General features: G+C 46.5%; 1 protein-coding gene across 1 annotated transcript in view; it reads left to right on the forward strand.

The window, feature by feature from the left end:
• The first annotated feature begins 2,586 nt into the window (after positions 1-2,586).
• LOC134966225 (neuronal pentraxin-1-like) overlaps positions 2,587-12,946 on the forward strand; it is a 192,613-nt gene continuing 182,253 nt past the window's right edge. Inside the window, exon 1 of the mRNA XM_063942792.1 lies at positions 2,587-3,432. Coding sequence (XP_063798862.1) covers positions 2,587-3,432 — 846 coding nt within the window. The remainder of the gene's footprint in view (positions 3,433-12,946) is intronic.

Here is a 12,946-nt window from a genome sequence, read left to right on the forward strand (position 1 = left end):
CACTATAGTGCCTCCACTTCATATTATGCAACATTATAGCGCCCACAGTTCATATTATGCCACACTATAGTGCCTCCACTTCATATTATGCAACATTATAGCGCCCACAGTTCATATTATGCCACACTATAGTGCCTCCACTTCATATTGTGACATATTACAGTGCTCCAGTTCATATTATGTTACATAATAATGCCTCCAGTTTGTAAAGGCCCATTTATATACTGTAGCACACGTAACTGTGACGGGAAGGTGGCACCTCTCAGCTCTGGGCCCCATAGCAGCTGCACTCCCTGCACCTATTGACACCAGAGGTCGGAGGGTGCATGTAGAGAGCCTGAGGACAGGATTGCACTTTAGCCCCAGACACTGTGATCACTGCAATATGGCTCACTGTCACTGGGGTATGACTCAGTGCGGGGGAGGGACCAGAGGGGAGTGGTGGGGGGTGGCCAGGAGATGGACATCCGCCAGCCGCTGCAGAGGGAAGGGGGGGGGGTGCTGGTGTTGGACTGTGTATCTAACTTACCCTGCATGCACCTGTTGACCGCTGCTGCAGAGGACTAGGAGGGGGAAGTCACCGTCATCGAGACTGTGTACCACACTGCTTACTCACTTCACCAGAATCCATGCTGCTGCAGTTACTTCCAGTGTCTAGGCGGCTCTGGGTATACAGAAATTCCAAAAAATTACACCTGCATGAAATTGCACTTTTCGAGCTGCAGAGGAGTGGTTATCCAAAGAAAAGGGTGTTACCCTCACCCAAAACAAATAATCTAAACCAAAAATGTTTTTTTTTTAATATCCTCTCTCCTGCGCTCCCTTGATTAATCTAACTGGTAAAAACAAAAAATCTCTACTTATCTCAAAGGCAGAAACTTTTTTGCATCCCGTCTTCACTGTAAATTTTGTTGCCAGTAATGATATAAATTATAATTCCGATGTTGATACATGTAAGGAAAGATAAAAACACAATCTAGTGCAATATGTACATAAATTTATTAATGTTTAGAGATTGACAGTGAAATTTTGCCACTACCAGCATACAGTAAATGTCACTCGGACAAGAGGAAAAATTAATTTCTTTAATTAATAGGAAATAATCCAATGCTTAAAATTCTTCATCACATAAAAAGATGATATACATCCATGTCACATCCAAGATTTATGAGGGTGGCTTCCTACCAGATTTTGGAATTCTGAAGTGCACAAATGGAGATCTGTATAGATGTTCTGCAACCCCGGGGAAAAGTCAGCTCCAGCAATGGACATCCCGTCCTCTCCTTGTCTGGTCAGTCTGCCACTGGTCCTCTCTATCATCCAACGCATTTCAATCAATCCGTTGATCTTTGTCAAGGCATATCATCATTACATAATTATACACTATGGGGGATATTCATCATAAAAAAAATGGGGAAATAAAAAACTTTAGTCTTCAATCCTCCTACTTACATCTCACAATTTTTTCACACTTCATTAGGTCTCGCTACTAAAATTATCACTTCTGAAATGCTGCTCATTTTGCAGAAATGGGGCACTTTTCTCCTGCTGCTTTGATCCCCCCCCCCACACACACACACACACACACACACACACAGACACTGCTAAGACATGCAGCCCGCTGCTGCATATTCCGGTGTCTGCCACTCACCTGCTGTGACCTCTCCCTTGCCCCAGGCTTATAGGAGGTCTGCTCCGGAGGCCGGGGAAGTTGCTAGAGATAAAAGGACACAGCAGGGAGGGATCCCTTCAGACCCATCTGCTGCAACAGGAAACTGAACGCCATCTCAAGATGGCTAACATTCAGAAAATAATGCGTTTTTGGAGTTTGATAAATTTCACAATTTGTACATCCCCATACTTTAGTATGGGGAGTGTATAAATTATCGTAGAAGTTTGTAACAAGGAGATATACAGTAAGACGGGTGTAGTATGGTATGCTGAGTAAGACAAATCTCCTTCATTACAGCCTTTGATGAATGAGGATATAACAAAAAAATTGAAAAATGTCCAATATAAATGTAACCTCCCCCCCACACACTGTTTTAGTAATCATGAATATGCTCTTATGTGTACTGTTTAACAAATTATTCTGCTTTTATGCATAAAATAGGGATTGTATATGCAGTAGTGCAATCAGAGAATCTCAGGATAATAAGACCTGCTGGATTTATACTGACTGTCTAAAAGTGATTCCAGGGCACAAATAGTTTACCAGGGCATCATCTCGTTAAAGTCCTCCTGAGTTCATTAGCTATGTTTAAAGTAAGTCTTTGATCTGCTCTCGTTGCATGTAGGACACTCAGCTTGGAGGTTGGGCCTCCCAGGGATTTAAGAACATTAGCATTCTACCTAATGCCACTTCCAGACTAGGTTGCTGGAACAAGAGAGATATGTAATAACAACAGAAGAGGATTTGATCATTACAGAGGGAGGTGACATTAGAAACACAGCAAATCAGATTTCAAAACCCTTTGAATGTCATTTGTCAACTAAGAAGGACAACTTGAGCATAGGAAGAGAGAGAGGCAGTCAAGAAGGGACTGAATTTCCAGCTTCACAAATTGGTATCTTCTTGGGACAAAAATGAATCTTTTCCCACTTTTTGTGGTGGTCTATACATTGCTGATACAAATCTCCTTGAGTGAATATTCTCTACCTAAATTTATCTGCACTCCAATGCCTGTAGATATGGACTGCCAGCCAAACATGCAACGACACAGTCCAGGTGGTGGGGGGCACTGGGTGGGCATGCAGGAAGAAGCCAAAGAAACCATATTACATCTGCGTGAGACAGTGGTTCACCAGAAGGAGACAATCTTAGATCAAAGGGAAACAATACGAGAGCTGACTGTGAAACTCAGTCGTTGTGAAGGCTATCCTCATAGCAGGACCCATGAAGAAAGTCATAGTCATACTCTTGAGCACGGACAAGAGAGGGAGCGTGGGCATGAAGAAACCTTTGGCCATGAAAGAGAGCATGGTCACAAAAGGGAACATGGCCATGAGTGGGAAGAGGGGCATGAAAGAGAGCATGGTCACAAAAGGGAACCTGGCCATGAATATGAAGAGGGGCATGAAAGAGAACATGGTCATGAGAGAGAACATGGACACAAGAGAGAACATGGACATGAATGGGAAGAGAGGCATGAAAGAGACTATGGACATGAGAGAGAACATGAGCATGAACGAGACAACGTCCATGAAAGAGAGCACCCTCATGGTTATGAAGATGCCCATGGACATGTCAGAGATCATGAATATCATCCTCTCACCCACCGAGAGTACCGGGAGCAACCAGAACATAACTCTTATCGCAAGTCAAGTGTTCCACCAAACACAATGGAAGACCCTCCAGAGGTCACACCATCTGGAATTCCTCAGATGGAACGAATGCTGGAGTCACTGAAGGACAGGCTGGAACATCTACAGGTATCCAACTTATCCTGCATTTATATTTGTTAAACTAAAGCAATTCTCTGTACTGCAAACTGTATTACAGCTATTACCTTAGCATGTAAGAGAACATGCCCATATTTTTTATCCGAGCTGTGCGTATTCAGCCTGGCAAAGTCTGGCAGCTTGTCACAGAAAAGACTGTAATGCAACATGTAATGTAACTTGTAACTTGTAAGTTGCAACTTGTAACTTGTAATGCAACTAATGTGTGTTTGGTCAGCCTGGCAGAGTCTGTCAGCTTGTCACAGCACTGACAATAATATGCGACTGCAATAATATGTGATTGGTCAGCCAGGAAAATTATATTTTATTTATCAGTAATGCTTCTAATGCATTGCTACAGATTTAGGGTAATATGTGTTAAGCATTGGAGAGAGATAAAGTGGAGAGAGATAAAGTACCAGCCAATCAACTCCTAACTGCCATATTACAGACTGTGCTTGACAAATGACAGTTGGGAGGCTTTGCACATAGAACCCATAGGGGGAGACTCAAATGTTTGAAAAATCAGTTGGGAGTCTGTTTTTTCCTATCTCATAGACAGGAAAAAATGACACCCAACTGACTTTTCAAACATTTGAATCTACCCCATAGTCTGTAAATTTTGGCAACTTTAGTCATCATTTATTTCTATGTAAATGCATACTTTTACATAATTGTGAATAAGTGCATAAGTGTAAATAAATACTGTATACCATGTAGGAGCACGTTATTATATTGCACCTTAAACTTTTCTTTAGTTTAGATGATTTTTCTTGAGCTTTCATGTCTCCGGCTGTAATCACATCTCGTATTTGTATTCAGAGGTGTACATCCCTTTGCTGTTGCCTACAGCAATCTCTCAGATTCTATACTAGACTAGATAAATGATACCTGGAATCTGAATGATTGTTATGGCAATACCTCTAATTTATTTAATGAGATGTATACCAACAAAAACAATTTCACACATGGTAGAAGCTAGAAAGTAATCCATATCTAACATATTGCAAAACAGATTGCAAAAGAGCTGACGGTATATGGGCTTTATCCAGTTAAACATTAGCCACTGTAAATCCTGCTAATAAAACTAAGTATACTGCAAGCATTGTCATAACAGTATATGGACATGGTGAAAAACTGGAAATTCCTAAGGGGGTGACTGTACTGCACAGAGCTTGTTTAAACTCTGGTGATCTATCATTATGCTGTGCTTTTAATGCGTCCACTTTATGTTTGAAATTTGTACCTTGGAAACCTGTGCACAGTGGGCCTAATTCAGACCTGATCGTAGATGTGCTAAATTTAGCACATCGATCAGTCTTCAGACATGCGGGGGGACGCTTAGCACAGAGCTAGTCCGCCCCGCATATCAGGCCCGACCTCCCCTCCCGCACAAGTACAAAAGCATCGCACAGCGGTGATGCTTCTGTACTTGAAGAGTAGCTCCCTATCTGCGCAGCTCCTGCGTGCTGGCAGGGAGCTACTCATTGCTGCCCGGGTTGCTGCTGCAGCATGTGACGCCATGCAGCTGACGCAGCCAGCTCCCCCAACGGTCCTGGCATGTCTGCGTTGCACGGACAGCACCCGCTAATTGGCGGCCAAACGCAGCTGGCCCGCCCCCTCCTGCCCAGTGAACGCCTCTGCCTGTCAATCAGGCAGAGGCGATAGCAGGGCTAAGACAGCTGTCGGCTGTCTGGCATGCGCCGGCGCACTGCGGTGCCGGCGCATGCGCAGTTCAGACCTGATTGCTGCTGTTCGAAAATGCACAACAGCAATCAGGTCTGAATTAGCTTCTATGTCCTGTATAACAGAGGTTCTCAAACGCGGTTCTCAAGGCACCCCAACAGTCCAGGTTTTAAGATTATCCATGATTGGCCACAGGTGACTTAATTGGCTCCTCAGTCAATTTGATTTAACCATCTGTGCTGTGACATGTATATACCTAAAACCTGGACCGTTGGGGTGCCTTGAGGACTGTGTTTAAGAACCTCTGCTACTGTATATGCATAATTTTTTTCTTCCAATCGTTTGTCTTTTAAAGGTGAACCTCCAAGTAGGTAAAATGTTTATACTAAGATGCCCCCGCCCCCACCTACCTCCCTTGCCCTTGCAGGATCCATTTGACCTCTACCTGCAGCAGTTTTCTATTTTTATGGGGCTCTGCCAGTTCTATATAGCAAACCAACAAATGTGTAACGTTCACCACATTAAAATTGAGACATTCTGAGACAAAAGGCGGGAAATGTGATGAGTTGGAAGCATGCCGTGGTGAGGATAGGCTTTAGATGGCAGGCCAGGACTAGATTAAGGGGCACACACGGGGGCGAGTAACCTCAGCCCCCCTCTTTAAGGGGCCGGTATCACCCGGCACAATAAAGTTTTATTTTCCCTATCGGCGCTGTGCTCATGACGTCAGATTACTGCCTTGCCCCAGGTAAAAAAGATCCTAGTTTCAGCCCTGATTTGAATACACATATAGATTGCACTTATAATTAGTTATGTGTTTTTGTGCATAATGCATATCACTTAAAAGGGGATCAATAATTGAAAAGAATCTTAGAAATTACCGGTAACTTTCTTTTTTAAGCGAAAACAATTTCAGATTGGAAACTATGAAATTATTATTTAAAAAAATAGATAAAGCCACAATTTATTTGATAAGTTATCAATACTCGGGCATCATATAAGACTGGTAAGGGTGTCTTTACTAAAGTGCATTTTTATAGGCGTGGAGATATTGCCCATAGCAGCCAATCAGATTCCAGCAATTACCTTCTATCTACAAGGTGCTAGATAAATAAGTAGAATCTGGTTGGTTGCTATGGCCAACATCTCCCCTTCTATAAACCTTCGCTTTAGTACATACTCCATATTAACTGCTACAGACTAAATACTCATCATGTAGACAAGTGTTGCCTAGACAATTTAGTTCTATATTCACTGTTGGACAATAGGCCAGAACTATATAGTCCTAGGAGTAAATTTACTAATGTTCGATTTTGGATTTGATTTTTATGGTCGATTTAAATCGAGTGACATCAAATCAAATTGAACTTCTAAATCACTCATCAAATCCATCATTTACTAATATTCAAATTTGCATTTGATTTTGAAATAGATTTCAATGTTGTTCGATATCCCTTTCAAAATCACCTATAAAATTACCTTTAAAATTGAATACAAAATCAAAAACAATTTCTTTATTTGTTCCCATTGGTCTAAATATATCACATGCAAGAAGATGCTACAGTTTTTCTAATTCTGGTTTGCGTACATATCCAATTGTGGGCAGGGCCGGATTAACAATGGGGCGGATGGAGCTGCAGCTCCATGACCCCCATCAAAATAGGACCAAAATCACCTGCTGTGCTGCTGCAGACAGGAAAACATGTTTTCCTGCTACAGCAGCGAGCAGCCTTTCAAATGCCGTCCGAGAACCCAAATGCCCCCCGCCTCTGGGCGCGACCTCCAACTTCACCTCCTCCCGCGGCACTGTACATGTATATACAGAGCCGGCGCAACCCACTCAGCAGATCCTGCAATGCAGGGAGGCGCCAATGCTGAAGAGGCGCTCTCCCCGCACTGCTGAATACTCTGCTGTTGCTACTGGCTTCTGCTCAGGATCCTCTGGCTCCCTCCTTCCTCTCTCCCTCCTCCCCTGCACCTTCAGCAGCGGCGCTGCCAGCTTGAAGTGCGCTGCCCAAACAGGGGACATCTCCTCCACTGCCGCGGACTCCCCCTACCCTTTAGCAGCAGCGTCGTCAGCATGATTAAAGGGGGGTTCCTGGGGGTAAGTACCCCGGGCCCCCTGTCAGCCGTCACAGGTCAGATCCTCCGACCCGAGCTGCAGCACTCCCATATCCTCGCGGCACTGGCAGGCAAACTCGTAGCCACCAGTGCCGCATAGAAGACAGCAAAGGGCAGCCGAGTGCAGCAGGAGGCGGAGGAAGTGGCCCCCTGCTGTACTTATAGATGCTGCTCCCGTCCCTGCCGGAGCTCCGCCGGGCGCCCACGTGTGATATGCCCGGCTCTTGTCCCTGCTAACGCCAGGCTCCCGGTTCCTGTACCTGCCGCCGGGCTCCCACGTGGGTTGCACTGCGCAGCAGTGCGCCCACTGGTAGGCTTTGTTGTTGAATCCAAATGATCAAATATGTGCCTCTCCCACCCTACACCCCCTCTCACCCTACAACCTCACCCACCCTGCACCCCCCCTCTCACCCTGCACACCCGTCTCTCACCCTGCGTCTCCTCTCACCCTGCACTCCCCCCTCTCATTCTGCGTCCTCTCCCACCCTGCGCACCCCTCCATCACCCTGCGTACTCTCCCACCCTGCACACACCACTTCTCACCTTGCATCCTCTCCCACCCTGCACACACCCCTTCTCACCTTGCTTCCTCTCCCACCCTGCACAGCACAACCCCCTCTCACCCCTCTATTACCCTATGTCCTCTCCCAGCCTGCACCCCCCTCCCCTCAGCCTTCGTTCTCTCCCACCCTGCACACCCACCCCCTCACCCTGCGTCCTCTTCCACCCTGCACAGCACAACCCCCTCTCACCCCTCTATTACCCTACGTCCTCTCCCAGCCTGCACACACCCCCTCACCCTGCGTCCTCTCCCACCCTGCACCCCCCCACTCACCCTGCGTCCTCTCCCACCCTGCATAGCACAACCCCCTCTCACCCTGCGTCCTTTCCCACCCTGCACAACCCCCTTTCACCCTGCGTCCTCTCCCACCCTGCACACCCTCCTCTCACCCTGCGTCCTCTTCCAACCTGCACACCCCCCTCCCACCCTGCATCCTCTCCCAACCTGCACACCCCCACTCTCACCCTGCGTCCTCTCTCACCCTGTGTCCTCTCCCAACCCTCACCCCCCCCTCTCACCCTGCGTCCTCTCCCAACCTACACACCCCCCTCTCACCCTACGTCCTCTCACCCTGCACATCCCCGGCTCACCTGGTGTCCCTCTCCCATACTGTGTCCCTGTCTTCCTCTTTCCCTCTCCCCAATAAGTCCTATTCACACCCTGCATCCCCCCTCTCACCTGGTGCCCCTCTCCCACCCTGCAACCCTCTACCACCCAGAGTCCCAATCCCCAATATGTCCCTCTCCCACCCAGTGTCCCAATCCCCCACAATATGTCCCTCTCCTACCCTTCTTCTGTCCCTCTCCTTATGTCCTCCTCCCACCCACTGCCCCCGTTCTCCTCAGTCCTTCCTCCACCATGTGTCCTCCCTCTCATCCAGTCCGAGTACACGCCCCTTTTTCAGCGCGCATGCCTTTGATGTGCAGTACACCCCAGAGTGGACACTATACCCCTTGCGCTGCCCCCACAGAGGACATCTCAATCCACAGCCGCGTATCCCGGAACTAGGTGCACCGAACAGTAGCAGACGGAAAGAAATCCCGTTGCTACAACCATCGGCTCCCAGGCGCTCCGAATAGGAGTGAACAGCCGCCTTGCTACTGTCAGACACCTACGTTGGAGAGACTGAGCAGCATTCACCTGTGAGTTATATATTCATTAGTTTAAGTATGGATTGCCGCTACCACTGTTTACATGACCGCTGGGGGGACTTAAGGGAAACTGATTTAAAGGTTCCACAAACTGAGATACTGAACATTAAAAACTTTAATAAAGGTTAATAAAACGTTTTGTTCTATGCATTTTCCACACATTCAACTACCCACCTCCCCCCGAACATCACTGCCACTGCCACCGGTAGTTGCCCCCCCCCCCCCCCCTCACCTACCACAGACTTCACTGCGCCAGTAGCAGACCCCTTCCCCCTCCCGCACAACTGCCGCCGGTAGGGTCCCCTTTGCCTGGGGGCCTACTCTGCTGTAAAATATAGCCCTGGCGGCCACAGCTCTTCAGTCTCTCTGAAATCTCCTGTGTAAGTACTGCACCCCCCCCCACCCCCCACCCCCCCTCTCTACCCTCCTGTGGACATAAGTGTAAGGGGCACTATTACTGTGGCCATTATGTGTTGCATTACTACTGTCGGTGTTATGTGTGGCACTACTACTGTGGGCATTACGTGTATGCGGGGTACTACTGTGTCTGGTAACATGAATAAGGTACACTACTATGTGGCACAACATGAATCATGGGCACTACGTGCGTTGTAATAAGATTGTGTTACTGTGTGCCGTAATTTAAATTGGAGGCACTATTGTGTGGCCACACCCCTTCCTTGTGATACCACACCCCTTTTTGTAGTGCACGCCTATCCATTTATTATGTATGAGAGGGCGCAAATTTATCGTTTGCAGGGGGGCGCCGAACACCCTAGCACCGGCCCTGTGTATATACTCATAACGGCGCAACGAAATACCCGCTCACCAGCCCTGGCCTCCCTGCGCCAAACAGTGATGTTAGGACATTCGACATCACGGAGGCGGTACCACCGCGCACCCTGCAGGAAGCCCTAAACTTTGAAGAAAAGAGCAGCACAGTGTCAGCACTTGAGGTGAGGAGGGCAAAAAACTAAAGGACAGGATTGTCTTTTTTGTTGGTGCACTTAGAGAGAAAGAAATATTTTGTACACACACACACACACACACACACACACACACACGTGTATATATATATATATATATATATATCCCAAATGCTCTCTGGCACTCCAGTCCTCCCCCGTAGGGTGTACCTTGCTCCGGTGCCCTCCCCAGGGATCCTCTCCCTGACATGTACCAACAATCCGAAATCAGAGGCGGCACTCGGAGTCTTTTAAAGCAGTGAAAAAACTTGTATTGGTGAGGTCAACGTTTCGGGGACCACCTCCCCGTCTTCAGGACAAACACACAGTGAAAACAATGCACAATAAATACCTACTTACCCCCCTCCTCTTTCTGATCTCCCCGCCAGCGTCCGCCGCGGACACGCCAGCCGCACTTCCGGTACAGTGTTCTGCTTGTTGCGTCAATGCCGGAAGTGACGTATCGTAGTGGGCCGTGTGACCATGGCAACGCTGAGGGGGAAAGAGAAACAGTGAACACATGACTCGTAATGTAAACAAACACCATATCGCCAGTGCATGTTTACAACCAAAAACTCCCCCTACTTAAATACATCAATCACATTCAATTAAAAAGTGCAATTCATAAAACATTATACAATTCATGTAAACAATGTTGTTAAAAATTTCGTTAAAAAACGTCGTTAAAAAACGTCTATGTGTTCCCATTAACCCTTTTCATACCTGCTGTGTGAAAATTACTCATATCATAAGACCTACACCTCTAACAAATAATTAATATTTGTTTTGATGTCAGGATTAGTGTTTTACTATAATGTGATACTAAACTGAGCACATAAAATCACCTCTCTAGTGCATATCTTAAAATCTAGTGTATTAGATGCTTAGCTGCTTATTGGATCTGTTAAATAGCTTGAGCCTGTATTTTTTTTCTCATCTCATGTCTTTTTTCTCCAACCGGGTGACAAATTTGTATATAGCTCCCTATCATTTCTGCTTGGGAATTGATTGCTAACATTCTCTTATATAGCTTTCTACTTGTTACTGATTTCACACAAAGTTGATCAGACCCAAACTGTCGTTAAGACCTCTCGGTTTCAGAGTATTTAGTCTGTGGATCCATCTGGACTCTAATTGTAATAGCTGTTGTCCTCGATTCCCACCCCTGGGCAGTACAGGCACATGATCAATGATCCTGTGTTTGAACGTTGCCATGCCATGTCTATTTTCCAGAAAATGCCTGGCCACGGGCTGATCTCCACTGCCAGTGGCCAGCGCGTTCCGTATTGCCTGCCTGTGTTGCGCCATTCTTGTCTTGAACTGGCACTCAGTTTTGCCAATATAATAGCGCCCACACGGGCATATAATGGCATAAATCACGAATTTGGTGCTACATGTCAGCGGCCACCTAATGGGGAACTTCTTCCCTGTATATGGATGTGCAATATGATCTCCAGGTGACATGTGAGAACAAGTGGTGCAGCCTGTGCACTTGTAGCACCCATTTTTTCGTGATAAAAAATTCTTAACTGGGGATGCTTTTAGTTTGGACATGTCTGTCTTTACCACAATGTCCCTGATGCTTTTGCCTCTTTTGTGGCTAGGCATGAGCCTTTTGTCTTTAAAGATTTTTAAATCTGGGTCGGAAGTGACTATGGGCCACAACTTCCGTACCTTCTGTTTAATGGCACTGCTCCTGGTAGAGAATTCATTAACCCATGGGATGACCTTGGTCATGTCCCTAACTGCCGCTGGTTGCAGTAACTCTTCTCTCTTTTTGCCTGAGGCTTTTGCCCTAGCTGCCCGTAATAGCTTTCTAGGGTACCCCCTTTGGAGGAATCTTTGTTCCATCTCATCCAGTTGGGCTACCCTCAATTTGCTGTCGCTGTTCACTCTGCAGACCCGTAAAAACTGGGAATAGGGGAGCCCCTTAATTGTCGCTGGGGGATGAAAACTATCGTGCCTTAACATGGTGTTCCGGTCTGTCGGTTTCTTATACAGACTCGTGTTGATCTGATTATCCTGGATTCTGATGTGTATGTCCAAGAAACAGATCTCTGTAGTGCTACTTGAAACTGTAAACTTAATGGGGCTGGTTGTGGAGTTATGTGTCTCTACCAGTTTATTTAATGCTTGCTCTGTGCCTTTCCAAAAAAGTAATAAATCATCTATATATCTGTAATAGACAAAAAGGCACTCTGCCACCGCATTGTCAGCAAAGAAAAGCTCACGCTCCACCTCCCACATGTAAGAGTTTGCGAACGAGGGTGCCACGGATGACCCCATGGCACACCCCGTTCGTTGTCTGTAGTATGCCCCATCAAAAATAAAAAAATTGTGAGTTAAAGTAAATTCCAACAACAGAATGAAAAAATCTATGTCTGGTCCTACATAATGTGTATTGCCTGTTATCAACTGCCTCACAGCCTGTAAACCCTGTGCATGAGGTATACAGGTGTAGAGGCTTGTGACATCTAAGGTGGCCAGTATGACATCTGTTGGCACTTCCTTGATGGACAGAAACTTTCTAAGTAGCATGCTGGAGTCTTTCAAATGGGAGACCGTGTGTTGGATGCAGGGCTGTAGATATGTGTCGAGGTACACTGCTGCAGGCTCGCACAGAGACCCTCGGGCCGATATGATCGGTCTTCCCGGAGGTCTCTGTGCGTCCTTGTGTATCTTGGGAATTGTGTAAAATATGGGCGTGACTGGATGTTCCGGGTACAGTTTCCTACCCACATCTGTTGTTATCACGCCCTCATCCTGTGCTTTCTGTATCAAGTTCCCTAACTGTGCTCGGTATTCCTGTGATGGGTCAGAGCTCAGCCTGCAATAAGTGTCCTGATCATTTAATAATCGGAGACATTCTGTTTTATATTCTGCAGTGTCCTGCACCACCACTGCTCCTCCCTTATCCGCGTTGCGGATCACGATGTCTTTGCGGTTACTTAGTCCTTTCAAGGCAGCCCGTTCCTCTTTTAGTAAATTATGATGTTTATGGGAAGTTGTATCTCTCCCTG

Source organism: Pseudophryne corroboree, chromosome 10 (assembly GCF_028390025.1).
Source record: "Pseudophryne corroboree isolate aPseCor3 chromosome 10, aPseCor3.hap2, whole genome shotgun sequence".
NCBI lineage: Eukaryota > Metazoa > Chordata > Amphibia > Anura > Myobatrachidae > Pseudophryne > Pseudophryne corroboree.